This window comes from Bombus pascuorum, chromosome 2 (assembly GCF_905332965.1).
Source record: "Bombus pascuorum chromosome 2, iyBomPasc1.1, whole genome shotgun sequence".
Taxonomy (NCBI): domain Eukaryota; kingdom Metazoa; phylum Arthropoda; class Insecta; order Hymenoptera; family Apidae; genus Bombus; species Bombus pascuorum.
The window spans coordinates 4282828-4303446 of NC_083489.1; the positions used below are offsets into that span (position 1 = coordinate 4282828).

Genomic DNA, 20619 nt, shown 5'->3' on the forward strand with positions numbered 1-20619 from the left:
GACGAGTATCAATTCTAACAGGATTAATTCGAGTGCAGTCATTGTTTTTTGCGCGTCACAAAAAGCCCACCCCTCTTTTTGCAACGATGGCCAGCGTTTAGCCTCGTTTCGAACAATATCCAACCCGTCTGGTCCGGCCTAGAGTCTCTGTCTCCCCTGCGGGAAAGAAAATGCGGCTCTCGAAATTGCGATCAATGAGTTGCAAAATAAGGGTCGAGCGTGTGATGGATAATGGTTGGATCGTTTGTGATCGATTCGAATGCTTCTCGATTTATAGTATTTTTTCTTTCGTAGTTTCTTTTTTGGAGAATAAGAAAAAATGGGATGGTGGACTTGTTAGAATGTGTGCAAATATTTTTTATGAATAAAATGGTTGTAATCGAATGTTTTTATAAAATATAGAAAAAATTAAATATAATATATTTGGTATAACGTGATGATGTAATTTTTTTATTAAGTGTGATAAAATATTTTTTATGAATAAAATGAATGTAACAAAATATTTGTATAATTTGTTGTTGCTTTTATAAAATGCTTCGTATCTCATTATATAAAGTGTTTTCATTAAGTGTTATAAAATGTTGGAGACGAAACGATGAAATATATTCTATTTCTAAAGAAATATTTTAAATATAAGAGCACCGATGAAAATCTTGGACATAATAGAAATAATAGAAATCTTCTCCTCGACAAATATTTTGATCCTCTTATAGATAGTTTTAAATATCGTTTTGAAGACGAGAATCTTTCTTAACATTTTTTCTATTCGATGAAGGCCAGTGTCGATAACAGTGATAGTAGAAGTGTCAATATAATTTTAACAAAGTCGAAACTTTTATGTTTCAGAAAGATGATTTTACCGCAATTAGTTCTGCTTTGCGTCAATATCTGCCCGAGCGGAATACACCATATATTTTAGACATCGATCTAGATTTCTTCAGCACCAAGAATCCTTTCAAATCTCTATATGATCGTATAAATCTCTACGAGAAACTCGCACCCCTCTACGCTTTCAATCGGCCTAACTCAACAGATCCTGAGGTGAGTACACAGAGACGCATGCCAAATCATATTACTCACACTTACTTTGTTAAAGAAGTGCAATATTTTTATCTACATACGTACCATCGTTCGTAAGTAATTAGAAGACTTAGGAAAAATTGACTTATTAAAATCTTCAACGTTATTTCGTTTGGAATCATAAAATATATAAAACAACCCCATCGGGTGTATACTTTAGAATTAAATTTCTTCTCATAATAATTATTATAACTATAAAAATATTTATGTAATTTTCACTCCATCGTTGATAAATTTTAGGATTCTCATTATTAAACGTCTCATTGTGTTTTTCATTCCTTGGCCTCGTACATTTTATAAATGAATACATAATTCAGACCGATTTTTTGTTCTGTTAATAATCTGGATGAGTTATCACGTTCCGTATGAGATTAACTAGTTATGCTACTTTTAATATCAGATTAACCAGTCCTAATACTTACGAGCATGGCTGCATGTTTATGCTTTATATTACATACACGTATGTGTTGATAATTCCACAAAACGATCGCACAAGAAAGTATCGTACGATTCCATCAAAAATCCGTGCACTTAAAATATCGGACCTACATCATTCGATCTAATGATTAACATACCTCTCTTATCACTTCCTCGAATCAATTAATTTTATAAACGCGCAAATAGCTTGCAAAACACAAGATACAGGTTTACACGCATACTTGCATAAATTGTACCGTGCAACCGTAACACTGGTCCAACAGCAAATTGACTTCACAACTCACCTAAACTGAACAAAAAAAGACGAAAAAGTATAAAGGAACAGGGTCTGAAACGCGATCGGCGCGTTAAACGCTGCCATCTCGTATCAGATCGGTCGGAACCGGATTCGAAGAATGGGGGGTCCCACGATTTAATTGCGGCTATGTCGAGAGGCAAGACGCGAAATCCCTCTCTCTCTCTCTCTCTCTCTCTCTCTCTCTCTCTCACTCTCCTAGATGATCGCTCGTAAGCCAAGCCAGTTCGAACTAGAGCTGAATTACACGGTGAACAACGAGCCCCTGGGCCAAAGACGGAATTTCGCGATGCTGAGAGCCAGCTCATAGAAGAGAGACTAAACTAGTGGAAGGAGAGAGAGAAAGAGAGACAGAGAGGGTGGCGGGATATGTACTGGCAACGAGCGGAAGATTTGCGAATAATTAGGTGGGCCGACAATAGCCGGGGTCCCGTAGCAGACCGGATACACAATGTGGCCTGCCACCAGCGGGATAATAGACAGAGAAGAACGACTCTATGGGGTTTTAGGATTCGACGGACATAATGGCACTGGCCCATTGTCTACCTAGCTGCAGACTGCCAACATCCGCTTTCGAGGGCGGCTACGTCGGCTCATCTGCATGCCAGCCTTCAACCCTTCGAGTGTTTGGTTTCCAGCATCGTGGATGCAAATTTCTATGTTCGCGGATCCATCCTCCCGATGTTCGATTGCCATCGATCACGTGTAACGGTATACGCTACGTTGTACCGGAGGTACCAAATCGCCATTGTTCTTAGAGAAGAGGAAATGGGGTAGCTGGTGATTTCGTGGTTATACGTTTAAAATCGGTTTAAAGTTGCTCTCTGCGTTGTTGGTTCTTGCGATTTAGGGATCTGTATTGAAGAGGATTTCTGATGGTTTCGATATAGGTATCGGTCGGATGATAGGTTTTGATAGGATCTTTTGGTTGCTACCCATGTTAAAAAGCTTTCTAAATATCGTAGAAGAATATATTAATATTATCCTTCTCTTTTTTTTTTTTTTTTTTTTTTGATTTAATAATTATTCTATTCAAATGTACGAAAGTAATTAAGCTTTTTCTGTATAATGTACTGTAGGTAATGTAGGGTTGATTCATCTTCTATAAGTGTTATTGTTGATTGCCCTTGTTCTTGGATAAGAGGAAATGATTCGTTGGTTGTATGTCTACACTGAGTTTAAAGTTGTTCTTTGCGGTATTAATTATTGCGATTTTCTACGGATCTGTATCGAAGATGATTTTAGATTGTTTCGATATGTCGGGTAATAAGAATTTCTATTAGAATCGTTTGATCGATGATGGTCATGTAAAATACTTGGAAACTTGTGAAAGAGCGATCATAAAGATTTTGACGAATTAGTAATCATTCTCTATATGAAATACGCTCATCTTAAGAAAATTTCATCTATCTTTTACGAGTTTTCTTCGTCAACCTCATCAAATCGATGCTTTTTGTTTGCAAAACGCTATATCTTAACGTTTTAAGAAAATCGCTTCAGAAAAACTTGATTCATCTTCTATAAACTTCTTTCATTTACATCATCAAATCGATACTTCCTGTTCGACAAATTCCTCTTGATATCTCGGAATAATTACCTCCTGGAAATACGGTGTAGTCGCAGTTGAACCTTTTTCATCTGCACAAAAGATACATCTCGACAATCGAGCATGGAATTTTTCTTCCGTTAAACCGTTTCAAGATCTTCAAACGATACCAAACCGTAGCACGGAACGTTCGTAGCGATCGTTACGGATCCATGTCACAATGCACGATCTTCCAATTAATAATTCACGAAGTAAATCAGCGAAACCGTGACTCGTCCATTCATCCGACAATCCTTCAACTCTCCTCTGTACCCGGGTACTTCTCACGAATTTCCATGCGATCCCTTGGAGCGTACCGCGACCCACTTTGTGCGCCGATCCGCAAACGTCGATCCGTCCGATCTACGACTTCTCACGAATTTCCATGCGACCGTTCCTCCAACGAGCATTCGTTCGGATCGTCTCGATCGTAGTCAAGGAAAAAGATATCCGTCCTCACCGTGGGATTTTCAGTGGCAAACCCGCAACGAAATATCGTACGACGTCGTTATGCTAATTCGCCCGGTCCGGTTAAATGTGTGCCAGCTTCTGGAGCTGGCTTTGGAAAAAGAGTTGGACCCTCTTTTATGGGCCAACAACGCGGACTCACCCGTTCATGCTGTTAGCGCTTCTCGTGCATAAAATCACGCGTGCAGGGACACGGACGCGAGTCTGTCCGCGTGTGCACGCACGGTAGATGCCTCGCTCGATCTAATGTATGCGGGCACGCCGTGCTACCTGTCTTACCCTGAGAACTCGACGCCGCATTGTGATTGTAATCGCCGGCTCTGCAGGTCAGCCCGCGGCCTAACTGGGGTCAGGGTCATTTCTGAATTATTTAAATTACGCAACCCGCCCTCCTTCCTCGGCAGACAAGTTTACAAGCGCGTGTGTATGCTCGCGTATATGTACAGGCCGTATAGTAATTGAAGAAGGTACAGCAAGAGGTAATTTATGACGATAAAAAAATAGATCGAAAATGTGGAATAGAATTTTTGAAAATGGTACTTCGGTTTGGAGGAAAGCGATTTCGATAATCTGCGCGGTACACGTGTATCGATTGTGACATTAAGTTTTTACTTTACCAAATTCTGTCTACGTTGGTTTTATTAAATCAGAAATGTATTATTATATATATATTTACCGATAATAATGGGAGTATTAGAAAGAATTATGAATTATGAGAGTAGAAGAATTAAATGATACACGGACTGTGTGTACAAATATTATCATCGACGTTTTTAGGACACTTTCTACATCGACAAAATTGATCTTTAAACGTAATAAATAGCCCTATCTTATTTACAAAATCGTTCGAGTCAAATACGATAGAAGAGACTTATAGCACAGATCAACTGAAAGTATTATAGCAATATACTATAAACATGAGCAGAAATAAAATTTGTCAAGTTGAAAAGAATTAATACATGTATACTCGACGAAAATTGAAAATTGTTTTGCTCGAAGACGAAGCCTAACAAGCAAAAATTTTATTTTACACTTATTTTTTCCACGAAGAATTATCCTTTGCTCGCTTGTGATTCCCGGACACCCTGTATATGTGTGCAACGCGACAGCGTCCGCTCTATCTATTGTTGTACAATAATTCATCGCGAGCTAAACGAACACAGGGGCAGTAGAAAGGTGTAAAAAGAGGGGTAGAAAGACGTCTAAAGAAAAAAACATGGGGAGACCTTTAGTACGATAAGGAACCATGGATGGGATTGGAAGGTGCCTCGTTTGATGATTCTTATTCGTTGATTGATGATCAATGTCGATGAGATTCGGGCAGGATGTTTATGTGAGAAAGAATTTTGAAGATGTAGGGTATAGATGGTAGGATTCTTTGATTATGGTAATTCTTTTTTGGGATGGAAAGGAGAGATGGGATAGGAATGTTGTTAAAGGGGGATTTAGTGAGCAAGGTTGCGGATGGGGAGACGGAAGCGAGTTTTTGGGTCAAGATGTTGGACGGATTAAAGGTATGTTTGCTAAAAATGAAGTTCGTCGTGCCACATAGCTGCAGGAATTTGATATAGTTTACATATGAAATGCAAAAAATACTTTTATCCGGTGTATATTCTTAGACATAATTCTTGGACATAAATATTTCACAATGAATAATGGGCAAAGAATCGAAGATTGTATAAGTTATAACAAATTTATTATAATCCTAAAATGTTAAGATTATAAAATTCTATGCTTAATCTGTGATTGAATAAAAAGTATAAAATTGTAAAAATATTTACGCAAGTTTCTAAAGGAACTCCCGCTATATTTACAATTTGATATAATTTATTGAAGTATCATTCTTGTTAAAATTAAACATTTTACTACGCATGCAATCAATTGACATTTTCTGATTGAAATTTTTGATCTACGAGATAAAATCAATCGAATCACCTCCTCGAGTGTAACATTCGTATTTTCAGCAATTTTTCTATCACTTTTTATAAATTTAATTTCATGAAGAAGAAACTTAATCTCGTAAAAAAATCACACTAATATTCTAATTATTCGTAACGACCAATGATGAAGTTTTCATACTTTTACTATAAATCTTCTTAACATTTAATATTCCTCGTTTGTAATAAATTTCTTCTTTATGTGGTTCGGTACGAAAGAAGCATAAAATTTAATAAGTTATGTTATATAACGTTACATGCTTCCTGCTATCAAATTCAAATTTTAAAGACATATCATTTCGTATGTTCCAACGCTTAATAGCGGGAAGAATCTTTCATAAAATTTTTCCATAACCTCGCGAAAAGTCGTTTTGATTAAATTATAAATATCATGTCATTCACGATCCATGGTTGATCGAAGACACGTTTGAATATCAATTGATCGGCTTATCGAGGTTGGTCGAATCCTTTCGGTACCGATTCTTTTTCTCAGGATGGAAGTCGCGATGCCCCACTGGGATCCCAACGAAAGAAGAAATGACACGAGCGGGGGGTCCAGTATGCAAAACGGGCCCGTTTTCCGGCCTCCCTGAATATTGATGTGTAGCCGGCTATGCAAATGAGCGTGAGAATGCAGCTCGTGCCGGATGGTGACGCGAATAGACGAACCGGAAGTAAGCCAGTACCCCGCCTTCTCCCTTCTTGTGGCATGCCCTTTCTTTCGGCGAGGTCGAATTATAGTCGTTGACTTTTCTTGCCAGTACGGACCTTGCAGAAAGTAGCAATGCCATTTATTAAATCCGTTCTAACTTTTTTCCCACTCGATGCACCGGAGTACCGTTAGAAGTGTGCCTTGTTTGCTTCGTTCGTGATTAATATCAAGCTATTACCATATTGTGCAAGATGGAACATACGCATGTATAACTATAGGTTATTTGTACTGTGTCTTTCCAGCCTAGTCATTGACGTCTCCCTTCCTTTCTTCCAAAAAGATTGAAATTTTTGCAAATAAAATTGTTCTGTTCTGAATTTTATTATCCAGGTACGCGATTAATGTTCAATTACGTAATGTAAAATCATATGGATGGCGATGGTATCCCTTCACCTTTTGAAAATGTTCTATAAACTGCTATATTCTGTTGTAAAATATCGATATTATATTATGGAAGGATATAATAATGTGTTTAGCAGTCATCCCCTTTGCAGTAGTACGCAATAGTTACATAATCCAATGTGAAATTCCCAGCTGCTTTTACAAAACTGTATTAAATTCACTATCGTCAACAAATCATCTCAAAAAACGAAAAAAGAATACTTTTTAACTGGATTATAGTGCTAACACTACCTAAAAGGAACCACGCTAAGGTACACCGACCTACATTCGTTCGTTCCAAAATAACGAAGCACATAGAAATCGTTTTCACGCGTAAATCGTTATCGGAATTCGTGGAGCAATAACGGCGAGTCTCGTAGAGGATTTCGTCTCTCACAGGCCAGCCTTCGGCTCGTTCCACTTAACGACGTTCACCCCGTTGAAATATCTGCATGAGGCTGCGGCAATACGAAGCCTCGAAACAGGACGGAGATAAACAACGTGGAATTAAATATACAATAAAGCGTGCGATCCTGGACAGCAAAAGGGCGTGGTGGGGGTGGAAAAGAAGCGAAACTGCTTTACCGGCTGCACGTTCTAGCGGCGACATTTCAACCTCCCCCGCCCCCACACCATAGACTGGCAACCGCCCGCATAAATAAATCCAATTGGCTCGAATAAAATGTACGAAACGAAGTCGCGCCAATGGCCGGGTATGTATTTTATTTTCTCTCGTTTTCCTTTCCACCCCGTGTCAGCCAGCCAGCCAGCAACCCGGCTGTTTCCTCCATCCCCTCCTCTTAGTCTCTCTCTCTCCTTTTCTTCGTCCTCCTTCACAGCACACCGCTACATCGACTGCTCTGTCGTAGCGGCACAGTAGGATAATTCAATCGTGACTTTTCACGGATTTCCCATCGAAGGAAACACGCCAGTTACGCGGCGGAAAGTATTCGTTTTCTCGTCCTCCTAGACGTTCGTTCTTTAAAATACTCAGGAAGGTTTTTTTCTCTGCTCGTGGTTATCTTCGTTTCGTGCTCGTCTCTTCCTCGATGAGTTTCCAGGCGTCTGCAAATGGCTGAGAGGTTTTTGATGTAGTTCGCGTTGATTCGGTGGCTGATGGGCTCTACGTTTTGTCCAAATCGTTTGTATGGAATTCATCTTTATGTTGAAATGATTAATGCGCGAATGATTATTATATGACTGTTGTAATTCATCTTTTCTAAGTTCATCAGATTCGAGTGGAGGTTCAGCTTCTTCAAAATCATAAGCAAGTTTACCATGCGATAATATGTCAACGTTGCTGCTTTCTATTATTCTTGGGGATAGTTCTCCATTTGCAACTTGTACTTGTTGAACATTAAGCTGAAAATAATATAAAATTGGTAATCCTAAAACCGTTCAACAACGGAAGTTAACGTGATAAAAATTAAAGAATTTTCTTTCTCATTTGAAACTATCGCTACCCATAAAATAATTGAAATGAATCGTACAATGTAAGGTTTAAAGCTTCCTCTTGTTTGTCAAAATTCCTATTTCCTGTCCATGATATAAGATAAACTTACTTTATAAATATCCATACACTGACGTTATACATAAAAATACGAGAGTTTCGTATCCCAAGAAAATACCATAGCCGTTTCCTTCAATGACCCTCCGTAATCACGGAACACACGAGCCTCTTTAAAACGGCCGGACGAAAACTGGATCACGCGGAGGGAAGATTTCTTCATTGGCAAGGGGAATCTCGTTGAGGTAGGTCACTTTCGTAATTACCTTCTCTCACGGAAGTGGCCCGCGTGGCCCTTCTCAAGGTCGTTCCTTCATCCCCTACAATTAAGCCCTCCGACAATTAAATCGATAAAGCCGCGAAGGCGCCCTTTATACCGCTGTTACCGCGACGTTTATGCGTAACAAGCCTTACCCTTTTCCCTACCACTTGTCTGTTTTTACGACGAACCACCGAAATTGCAGCACGTCGTTAAGATCAACCGTCAATCCTATTTAATAACACTTTGCCAGCCTCTCTGCGCGTAATTTTCGATCGAATATCGCGATCCTTGTGAGTCTAATCGAAGTAAGATGCCAAGTTAATAATGGAAGATTTCAATGCGTTTCTTCGGGCAAAAATTGTTCGCAACAGATAATTTTGGAAAAGTATGGGGTTGTTTGAATAATCGATTGGTTCGTTTCGATCGTTGAAAAATTTTATGGTCGATTTTTAGAACTTTGTGACAGATTTATAGCGGCTTCAAAAGAATAACCATTCTAAGTACAATATTGAATTTATTATAGGATTTACATATCAATTAATTAGGTCCAAGTATGGTAAATTTCGTATCGTTTTGTAGAATCTTCATATGATTACAAAGATATGATACAATGAAAATGAAATGTAAAAAATGTAATAAAGAAGAGTCTTCATGGGAAAATAAAGGTATGTAACGGTATGTAAATTTAATTCTCTTGCAAATATTTTTTTTGGCCATTGCATGGTCTACAGATAGATAAACGCAATTATTTTCTTATAACAGAACGAAAGTAAAGAAGTGTTGGAAGCAAAAGGTATGATTAGTATTGAATTGGTAAGAGTCATGTGTCGATTTTATTGTGGATGCGAAGTTGTCTTTGAAATGAAATTGAATAGATATTGTTTATGGAAGAAAGGCTGACAATACATGTTGTATTTCATTGTTAGGAAATCCAAGTTAACAACGAGTAACTAAATGGAGTACACTTGGTTCCATTGGTGGAATTAAACGATGTCGATGAAAAACTCGTAAACGCAAAACTGTCATAAACCATGTTATGACTAGTTTTCTGTGGAACTTATAATGTCGTAACTTTAATCGGTGGAAATAACGTTCCGTCATTAGAAAGAAATTAAAATTCTCTATTTGTGAAATTTAAATATTCAACTGATAAATAAAACCATCAGTCAAGAGAAAGTTATTCCACAAGAATTGGTTATTAAAGCCTCTGGTCGTTAAGCACTATTTAAAAGTAATTTAAAAAACTATTCGTTTCTCACCTAATATATTCCTCATAAAGATTACAAAATATTTCATAATTACAATACTTCCTTCGTTTCAAAATACCGTTTTCCTTTCGCTTTCCTTTCTCTTTTAACACACTATGATCCCTTTTAATAATTCCTATACGAACGGAGACCAAACAATTTTGTAATTTTCCAATCAATTCCACGTCGCGAAACTGCCCCTTTATTTGGTCATGGGACTGAATATATTTTTTCTCACCGCATCGAACATTTCAAAATCGATCGCTTAGAAAATTTCACAGATTCGTCAGCTAATTTTAAGAGACAAATACGAAAATGATCCGCATATTCTCCGTTACGAAAAATAAAATTCCTAACTTCCGTTCTCTTATCGTTAGTTCTATCATCAAAATATGTAAAAACCTACTTCCTAAACTATACTCTACTTCCTGAAAAAAAGAGTCAAATTCATGCAAACCCCTAATCAAAAGTCAAACGTACAAACAATCTAAAAAGTCTCTGGCATGTTATCAAAGATCGCCAAAGGGGGCCAAATTTTGTCAACTCTTACCCGAACAACGAAACTGATAAGGGAGCAGGAATATTTGGGAAAAACCGGATAAGAACCAACACCGCCATCTGTTATGGGTGATAAGAACGAGGGGTTTCTTCGCAGTTTCCGGATAAGCCGCACAGACTGGGGGTGACGTGACGAGCGACGCCGACGCCGACGCCGACGCCGACGCCATGTGTCCAAAATGGCCGCGGATCGTTAAACGGTCACGCGCAAGCTCCCCAGGGGTGGTGGGACAGAGGTGGTTGGTTTTAGGGGTGTCCTTGCTTCTTAATAGGATCGAAGAATAGTTACGCCGTCAGATCCACGCAGTTACGTGAAACACCGTTTCAGGATGCGTTTCCACCAGTAAATGTACAGAGAAAATGACTCAGAACCCTTTCGACGTCTCTCGCTTTGGTATACCGAAGCTTCCATTCATGCGAATACAAGGAATACTGCTTGCGAGGCTTGAAATTGCGCGTTATCTGATTTTCTATGGATCGACATTTCGAAAATTGTTTTTTTTTCTCGTTTTTCTTCTTTTTGTAGAATTTTGTGTTGCTTTTATATTGGACTTTTATTGGTTGGATTGGATAATTTTATATTGGATGTAAAGTAATTTTTAAGGGAAGGGTTAAAGAAAGCTAGGAGGCTGATTTCATTGATGTACGTTCGTTGAAAAGGTAATATGAGAGTTTCGATAGTTAGCACGTATGTTTTAAACTTCCTAAGAACTTATGCAAAGAAAGTTTCTTCGTTTCTAATTTCCTATCTTTGGAGGAATTCCAATTTTTTCAAATGAACATTAACATCGATTATCGTATTGTCTTACTATATGAAAATTATTGTATTTATAAAAAGATAAAGAGAATAACGATTGTATTGAGTAATAAGGTGCAGAAAGGTAATGAAATGATCATTGCATTACAACTCCTGGATTAAACATTTGTAGCTTCCGTAACACTTGGCTAACTTTATAATCGAGTTCGTTAATTGAAGTAAAGATTGTTGCATGACCGCTTTAATTTACAATTAAGCAAATAAACGATAGAAGTGGCTTATTTGAGAAATGACTGAACTTAAAACAATTACAGTATGTACATTACTACGTGCATACGTTAATTGTAATCGTATAGTACGTGCATCATTTAATAGACCTGAAACTGGAGAGAACTGAAGAGACATTTTTAATAAACTCGTCCGTTTGAGGAATAAGCTCGATCAATTTTTATCTCTTTCGCGACCATGTTTACCAGACGTGCTGCTGATTTTTTTGCATTCTTTCAATGTTCGCTGAGATTCGAGGCAGACAGCAATTCATTACGCGAACAGCCGGCAAATGGAGAACTTTCATTTCGAGGATAATAGAATACGTATATAGATACGAATATTAATCGGCTCGTACGCGCAAATACCTATTAGCAAACATCGCGGATATACCGTTTATTGACGGCCGAACAAGCTCTCTCAGCGCTTACACATTGTTTAATCGTCGAAATATAATACGTATCCATAAAGCCAAAGGGTGAAGCTTCGCTTTCATTGTCCCTGTCGAATACCTAAAAATCGAATTGTCCCTCGTGCATTGAAAACGAGCCTTGAACAAACGGTCTGGCTTTTAAAGTAAACGATCCGACACCGGAACGTGAAATTGTTTTATCCCGAAACTTGGAAATCTCTTTCCCGTTATATCATTTTTCAAAAAATAATGATGAAATATTATTGTGAAATATGATATATATATATATATATATACATATGACAAACCCTATATGATTGCGTAATAAAATGGCAAAGAATTCAATACGAGTAATTTAAAAAATAGTTATCCACAAGACTTCTCGAGTTTCTGCTGTCAAACACAAAACACACGCGTAATTTCAATTTTGTATCAGAAATAAAAATGAATATGAAATGTGAAACAAAATTTATAGCGTGGTATTTGATTATTTCCTCGAGCCTGTCTCGGGCTACACTGTTAAAAGAGTAATTTGTAAGTGTGAAATGTCGGATATGTTGCGGAATATCTTCAGGATGCTTCTAAGGATTTTACGAAGAAATAGAAAACTTTTCTTCAAAGTACTGAAATTTTTCAGAGTTCGTAAGTATACTAATTTACCATTACTCTCCTTCTTTCTCCATGTACTGATAAATCCAAACGAAAATGCATTAATTAATAGAAAACGTGACATTTCTTCGACTAAACTAGATATTCAATTAATAAATGTGAAAGAAGAAATTGAAGAGCGAAATTTTGATCGTCATCGATCCAGTTTACTTACGGGGGGCGTTATCAAAAATTTCGGCTGCTATGCCAAAAATGCTTCCAATCCCAAGAATACCGTAGCGAAAGGGTTAAAGGAATTTCACACATACCATTTCTCTTCCATATCAATCATCTGTTGTATCATTCGCCAACTCTCGTGAAAGCAACATTCTTCTTCGTTTAAGTATACTCAACTTGGATTTTGGTTAGTACAATAGAATCTAATATGCAACATTTTAAAATCATTAAGAAGATGTTTATTCTATCATTAACTGCGATATCTTTCGAAGCTTGTGTCTGAAAATCGATATGTATTATACAGGTTTATAGAAAATATAATAGAACTTTATTTGAATCCATCGGGGTATAATAATTTACGTAACTGAAGTTGTATGTATAGTATAACAAAAGTTCACTGATTTTCTGCGAAACGTGATCCTCTACGAGTGATTTATCGATCGTTCGTATAATAATTCATTAGAGCACGAGTTCATTTAACCCGAACGTTGCTCGACATCGCATTTCGGATATAATACTACAATACGATATAGATAATGTAATATTGAATTGCTGCAAATATATTAAAATAGCGTTCATCAGACAGACATCAGCGCGATCCGGCTGCAACGAAAGTTCGAAAATACCGCTGAACGCAGAGGATCGATCGAACGTTCTCTAAAATTTCGAACAAAGTTTAGGAACAAAGATCGAGGGACGGCTTGTGAGTCTGCGAAACATTTAGAATACTGACTATTCTGGGTGCATTAGTGTTGCCAGCAAATGGCATTCCAATAATCTCTTCGCGTTGTATCGCGACAAGACATCCAACGATCGTTTCGCCTTAACATTAAGAGACCAAGTAGCCGCGATCGTCGTCGAAAGTTCGACGACCGGAAACACGATTGTTCGGTAACGACCACCCAACGTGTAAAACGACGTTTCGATGACGAGAAAAAGTTCGCATTCGAAATTCTCGGTAACAACAGTCGGTCGGTGACAGAGAGCGGCTCGGTCGAATTATCATGTAAGCAACGACGCTGAAGCGCGTTCCACAGGCCTCGTGGCATCGGAACGGAAGTGAACATCGGAGATCCGGAGGGAGAGGTGTCCGCGGGGTTCGTTGACCGCGGCCTTGTGTTACGCTTTCCGTCAACCTGACAGAGGTCATCGAACCGGTCACGCTGACTTTTTCGGCGCAAAGGTGGACATTAATCTGAGAAAGGGGTAAGCGCATCCGGCGATGGCGTGTTCGCGCTTTCCGCGTGGATCCTGTCGCACGTTTCTTTCAAGCAGGCGCGTGCGCTCGCATGCCAGTAATTGCAAGTGTACACTTGCAGTTTGCACATGTCAAAGGCGCATTGCAGTTGGGCATCGGTTGGTCGGCACCATCTGATGCTCTCCGAGTTTCTTGCCCCGAGAAAGGGTTTCTTTTCGGTCGAGCCTTCTCATTTAACCGAACCGATCTAGGGGCTGCTGTCAAAAGTCATTCACCTCTCAGCACAGAGAGAAACAGCGATCTATTGCGTCGCTTTTCGGATGGAATAACGCAACTTCCATTTACTTTTCGTTCTTCGTTTCTTTTAGTTGTACCGTTCTTGTGTTACGTGCTCGAAGCTTGTTGCTTTACGATTAATAACGTTTCTTGTAGGAGGAGATCTTTGACGGAATAAATTAGAGCGAGAAAGTGATATTCGTTAATACGATTCGATATTCTGGTATGTCAAGAGTCGAATTAACAGATTGTACGATGAATCGCATCGATTTTATCTTTCGGCGAAATATTTAGAGCAAATTGAATCAAATTGGTATTCGACTTTAATTTATTGAATGTCGTTCGATCGGAAAGTTGTATTATCAAGAGTTTTATTATTATTAAATCGTGCAAAGAAATTCATCAGTCCTGTTTCACGATTTTTGACGATGAACATTAAAGAAATAATCATTGTAGTAAGTAGTTTCTACAAAGTAGTAATTATAGTTTCAACTATGATATATGCAAAGATCGTGCAATTGGGAATATTTGGACATAATTTAACTACTTTACATATGGTATTGAAATATTTATCTTAATGAATAGTCGTATAATATAGACACTTATAAACATCGTAGAATGTTTTCTGATTTATTGGACTTGCTACAGGAAAAAATTAAACTTGGATATGAACGATCCAGTTTAACTACGTAGTGTGAAAAGATATATAAAATAACTAATATATTTTCTCATTAATATTTAATTCGATTCTCTAAGAAGTTAATTCTCACTTTAAAAAAACCTATTTTGCTTTTCCTAGGAATGCTATTTTACTTCTTAAATATTTACATGTTTTTATGTTTATTAAGAACGTGTTTATTACGGTAATCAGGTTTAAAAAAAGTCGATTGATAGCACTAAATCGATGCATAAATAAAGAACTTACGATGCATAAATAAGAAACGAGCAACCTCGAAGTAAACCCTCGAAGTAAACGCGCTACTTATTAGCTGTGATTATGTCATTAAACCAATTAGAATGATGCAGAATGTTTGTCATTTCGTTAAACTCTCATTAATGACTAGCAAATCACGTCATGCGTCAGAATAGAAAAAATCGTTCTGTTTGTTTGAAGCTGTAAGGACTGATGGCTATCTATGAAAAGACTTGATTGTTCACGCAAGTCGTTGGTATTTTAGTTACAGCATAATGAGGATTCCTCGCAGATTACGAATGCTCATGTTTAACAATCGGTCATTATCCATGACAAATGTTACGTTTCAGAATGAATGGGATTATCGAGAAAATGTTCGTTATTTGCAATCTGCTACGCGTACCATTATCTATGTTCATCATCTATTTAACGAAACAGAAAGATGTTCTCGTCGACGATTCTATTCGTTTTAAAAGTTCCCGGTTTTCGAACGAACGTTACTGTTCGCTGCAACTTGTATTTTCTGTTGCACAATAATTTAAAACGAACGGTAGTAAACTATGGTGCACTGATAAATTAAAAGTTATAAAGTATAAATATTTCTTGTGCAACTTTATAGGTTTATGTTATAGAGGATAGTTGAGTGATTTATAATTTGGAAAACGTATTTGTAAACCTCAACTTGTTTTATTACAGTCCCAAGTAAAATTTCCAAATCATTACCCAAACAACGTTAGCAGAAAATACAAGTTTGAAAAATTCAGCTATTTTCTGTAAGCATATCTAAACGTCAAATTTTGTACAACTCCAGATTTTTACATACGAAGATTATCGAAATGAAAAGAAAGATAAGGATGTAATTTATATTGCTTATAATATGTGTTTAGATTACGATATATCCGTGTTTAAGTGATCGTAGAGTAAATTTTAAAAATTACTGTGCCAGAAAGAAAATTCTTAAGTTTCTGCTTATTATACGAAAATCTTTTTATTCCTCGACTTGTTCGTATTTTAAGTAGAACATGTTGTACAAACATTGAATAGAATTCCAGCGTTAAATGAACCAGATTCGTTTCGATAAAAACGGTAATACGCAGATGCAGCGATATCACGGATGTACAACAACGTATGCATTAACGACCAATAAGAACGAACCGCGTTGCAACTTCGTCAAGATCGGCTCGCGTGATAATTTGTTAATCATCGAAGCACCCTTATTAATGACGTTCTGCGTTCCCGTTTCTTAATCGCCTTTTGGTACGTAATCGTATTTGAAACAATATCGCCGCTGTTGCTGTCGTAACATGAGTAATTAATTCTGCACATTAACTTTGAGCATCGTGTGGTAAAAAGTACTTTCGTCCAGAACAACGACGAGCGCCGTAAATCGTCGCAAGATACGACTTCTTATTTTCTCTTGTTATCTATGAAATTCGTGATTACGATCGTGTCTTTTCTCAAGCAATTTATTGGGAACGATTGACGAATACTAGATTTCACTTTGAAAAATCTTTGTTACGCTTTGAAAAGCAGATTCTAAAATCTGAAAGGAAATTCAATGTTGTTTAATTTATAAAAAAGATATTTCCTTCTATCGTGTAAAAATAAGGATTGGAATAATAGAATTAAATAATTGACATTTTCATAAAATTCTAACTGCTGCGATTTTTAAAATTTTTAATGAAACCATTGATGTACTGAATATTATAAATTCTTGTTCAAAATGAGAATTTTGCAACTTGAAGTTTGACATAAAGCAATACCTATATAGGAGGTTAAACATTCGGAATTACTTCCCAGTTGTATGAGTTGTATTCATATTACAAAATCAGTGCTGCAGATATAAATAGTAATTTCTTTCAATTTAATAAATTTCTACGAAAGAAATGTTTCAAAATAATAGAATTATAACTTAACTCTTTTCTTTTAAATCCTTTTTAGATTCTATAAACACTTACTTACTTTTGGCCCATAGTGTACAGCGTTACTAACTAATTATACTCCTCGATATACGAGCACACATACACAAAAAATGACATAATTCAGAACTCATAATGATCCCACATTGCAAAATGGGCCTGACGAAAGACTCTATTGATAGACATTCGCGTGGGCGAGTGGTCTTTCTCGTTCCTACCATTTTCGATTGTGTCAACTTCTCCATTTTCAATTATGCCAACAGATAATACTCCTCTGTGGCTGTTACATCCTTCGCTCAAATACCTGTGAAATATTTCATAATAAATTGAAAGGAAAGTCTAACTTGAATCGAAAAAGAGACGTTAAAATTATCGTTAACAGGCCTGTCATTACGAAAACGATTTGCTAAATGTCTCGTATCATTCGTTGCTATAAAACGATGATCTAACAACACTAACCGCAGTGAAAAAATCGTATGTGAGAGAAAGCAACGATTGTTAATATCGAAGAATACACGATAAAGAAGCATCGAGTCGAGTCATTCGTATTCTTAGACGTTTGGTGTTGCTCGGTTTTTCGATGATTCACGCAGTTGTCGATCGCCTTAAAGATGTGCTAAACGAGTGCAGCGATGATCATGCAAAATAATTTATGCGCGGCATGAAGTAACGTTTATTAATAAGCATACTTGACGGGCTACGGAGAAATTGTTAATTGTCGTCGCTTCGGCCAACAACGAACCATTTACGTCGGCGTAGCATTTATCACGATTTTTCAATATTCTGATGGTGCAATTTACGTCAAACGAATATAATAAGCAATATGAAGTAAATTATTGCAGAAATTTGAATGTAATTTTAGTACTTGTGCATTAATTATAATTTAAAAAATTATGATGGTTGAATTTATTGAAATTGAAAAAAAAACTAAGAAAGTGAGAAAAAAAGGTTTCAAATTACCTTGGAATTATTCAACCTAAAAGTGAATGGAATTCCTCGATTTTATGGGTTTTAAAGGACTTGTAATTTCTTTGATGTATTTTTTTACGATTCTGGTATTTATTTGATAATTGATGGGACGTATTTTTTCTTCTTTTTTTGTAATCTTTACTGCCTATATTTATTCCAATCATAGACAATTTTTGGAAGAATAAAAACTCTTTCAATTATCTTGAAATTAGCCGAGTCAAAAATCAATGGAATTCTTTGGTTCAAGGGTTCTTAAAAAATTTGTATTTCTTAAAATCTTACGTTCCATTCATAAGCTTTATATCTCCAATAAATTGAACTGAAGTAAATTATTGTCATAAGGTCTACTTCGTTATAAAGGAAACAATTATTTTTCTTATCTTAGAAAAATAACTCTCACTATATTTAGAGTAATTTTCTCTCTTTCACGATGGTTACATTCCTCGTTATATATGAGAAAATTGATTATATCATTTTAAATAATTTGATTTAGATATAAAAATTCGGAAACACCTCTTACAGACTGATACCATTATCAGATTTTAAATGCAATGCTCGCTTAAATTTTATCGCTCGCATAAATTAACCAATCCTTAAGGCACGATCGGAGGTTTGATAGGTGTTAAGCAACACACTATCTCGCGATTGATCTTTGAATAAATTTCAGTTTCTCATTAGCAGACTAAAACATTCAATTCGCAATGGACGAAATCTAACGTGTAATATCGTAATATCTTTATTTGATGAATTTTTCTTTCCTTACGACGATAAAGGTTATAGTTTCTTAAAATATCTCACTCTGACGGAAAAAGAAGATTGTTACAAATAGTATAAAAAAATTTGTGATAAAATTAGTAATACTCGTGGTTTGATTGAAAACCAATATGTCGATATTAATAAGCCAATAAGTTAACATGTCACAGCTAAAAGGAGAACGACCTCTCAAAATTCAAAGTTTTTGAAGATAGGTAAAAAGTTTAATCTCAAAGAGAAATTTGAAAGCAAGTTTTACATGGTATTTATTTAGAGTATATAAAATTGTAAAATCTTCCTGTAAAAGAATGAAAATATGATTTATCGCGCCTTTCCTCCACAATTTTGATACGCAGCAGATTACTACGACGCAATGATATAACGTGGGAATACATCGCCGGTTTATCGAAGGAGATAGAAATTTGAAAAAATCAACTAATTTGAGACATCTGCTAAAATTGACTCTAAAAGCGAACTACCTCCTATAATGAGAATGTCTTTATTTTATCTACTGAAATTATGCTATTTAACACGAAGAATGTCACGCTTCAAAAACTATTTTAATTCCTTAACAATGTACACGAATAATATTGTCTTAGACATCCGCAGAACCTAAAGAGCTATTACCTAAATTATAGAGGAAACAAAACTTCCTACTTGGAACTTTCTCTATCACAAAGACATCTGAAAAAATATGCTTCTAATTATACCATGTATGTTCGTCTAACGAACCAATATGATAATAAAGCAAAGAGAAAGAAACAAAATGAATTTTATGGATACATAAGAGTACAACTATCGAGTTGTACAGGATTGTAGAAGGTTAGGATAGAATCGACGTGGAGTTTTTCTCAGTGAAGCAAAGAAACATCGACGAATGGAGCGGTGTCAGGCGGTTTTGAAGCGGCGCGTATACGCGTGCGCGAGCCGTGTCAGCCGGGCGGTTCTCTCTTTTCCCTCCTTTGCTCGATTAAAATTGAGAACTACGTCGAGCAAACGCTGCGACACCTGCACAAATCTACATACTGGATCGACGGGTGTGTGTCTAACCCGTCCTCGCGGGCAGATATACGCGAGGCGTTGCCTCGACGCGTGTCCACGTGTGCAGTGTGCACGCGCGCCGCCACTTTCAAATCGCTCGACCTTGCCGCTCGATCGCAGTTTCTCGAACGATCTCGTTGGTATTGAGAGAGCGAACGAGTTTCGAGCGAGGGTTGACTGATGGACTATTCCAACAAACAAGTCAAATTTGAGTATAAATATTAAATAGAAATTGGAAATTCGTGACTCGAGGAAAGGAAGATAAAAAGCGTCGTTAAAGATACACCGTTTGAACGTTTGAGAAACCTTTGGAAAATAATGTGCATATTTTCGTGTAGCAAATATAAATATAAAAACAATTATTGAAATTATGTAAATTAAATATGAAAATAATATACGAATAAAAAATATCTATGTAGAATACAGTGTAAAGATCTGTTTAAAAAATCTTTTATTAGCATCCATTGTATTCAAATATTACTTCATTGTTATTGTTTTATTTTCTTTTAAATTATATTGGTCATATTTTTATAATATATAGATGTTATAAGAACTATACTGAAATTAAAAATACTTTCATTGCAGAACAGAAATTTATTGGAAACACTTGATAGAACTAATAATAGAATGATTACTGAAATTATCAGCAGCTGCAGAAACATCCTTTATATTTAAATACCACGGTATATCAAATACCATCGTTTTGACGTCAGCCTTTCATTCCTTTTTTTAAACCATAAAGATGATGAATAATTTATTTAGAAAATGAGTAATATTGCTAATTTACACACTGTACGGCTGTCAATCAACTTCGGAAAG

General features: G+C 36.5%; 1 protein-coding gene across 1 annotated transcript in view; it reads left to right on the forward strand.

The window, feature by feature from the left end:
- The window catches only part of LOC132916353 (UPF0489 protein C5orf22 homolog), a 424949-nt gene that overhangs the window by 107693 nt on the left and 296637 nt on the right, over nt 1-20619 (forward strand). The window contains exon 2 of the mRNA XM_060976269.1: nt 847-1041. Coding sequence (XP_060832252.1) covers nt 847-1041 — 195 coding nt within the window. The remainder of the gene's footprint in view (nt 1-846; nt 1042-20619) is intronic.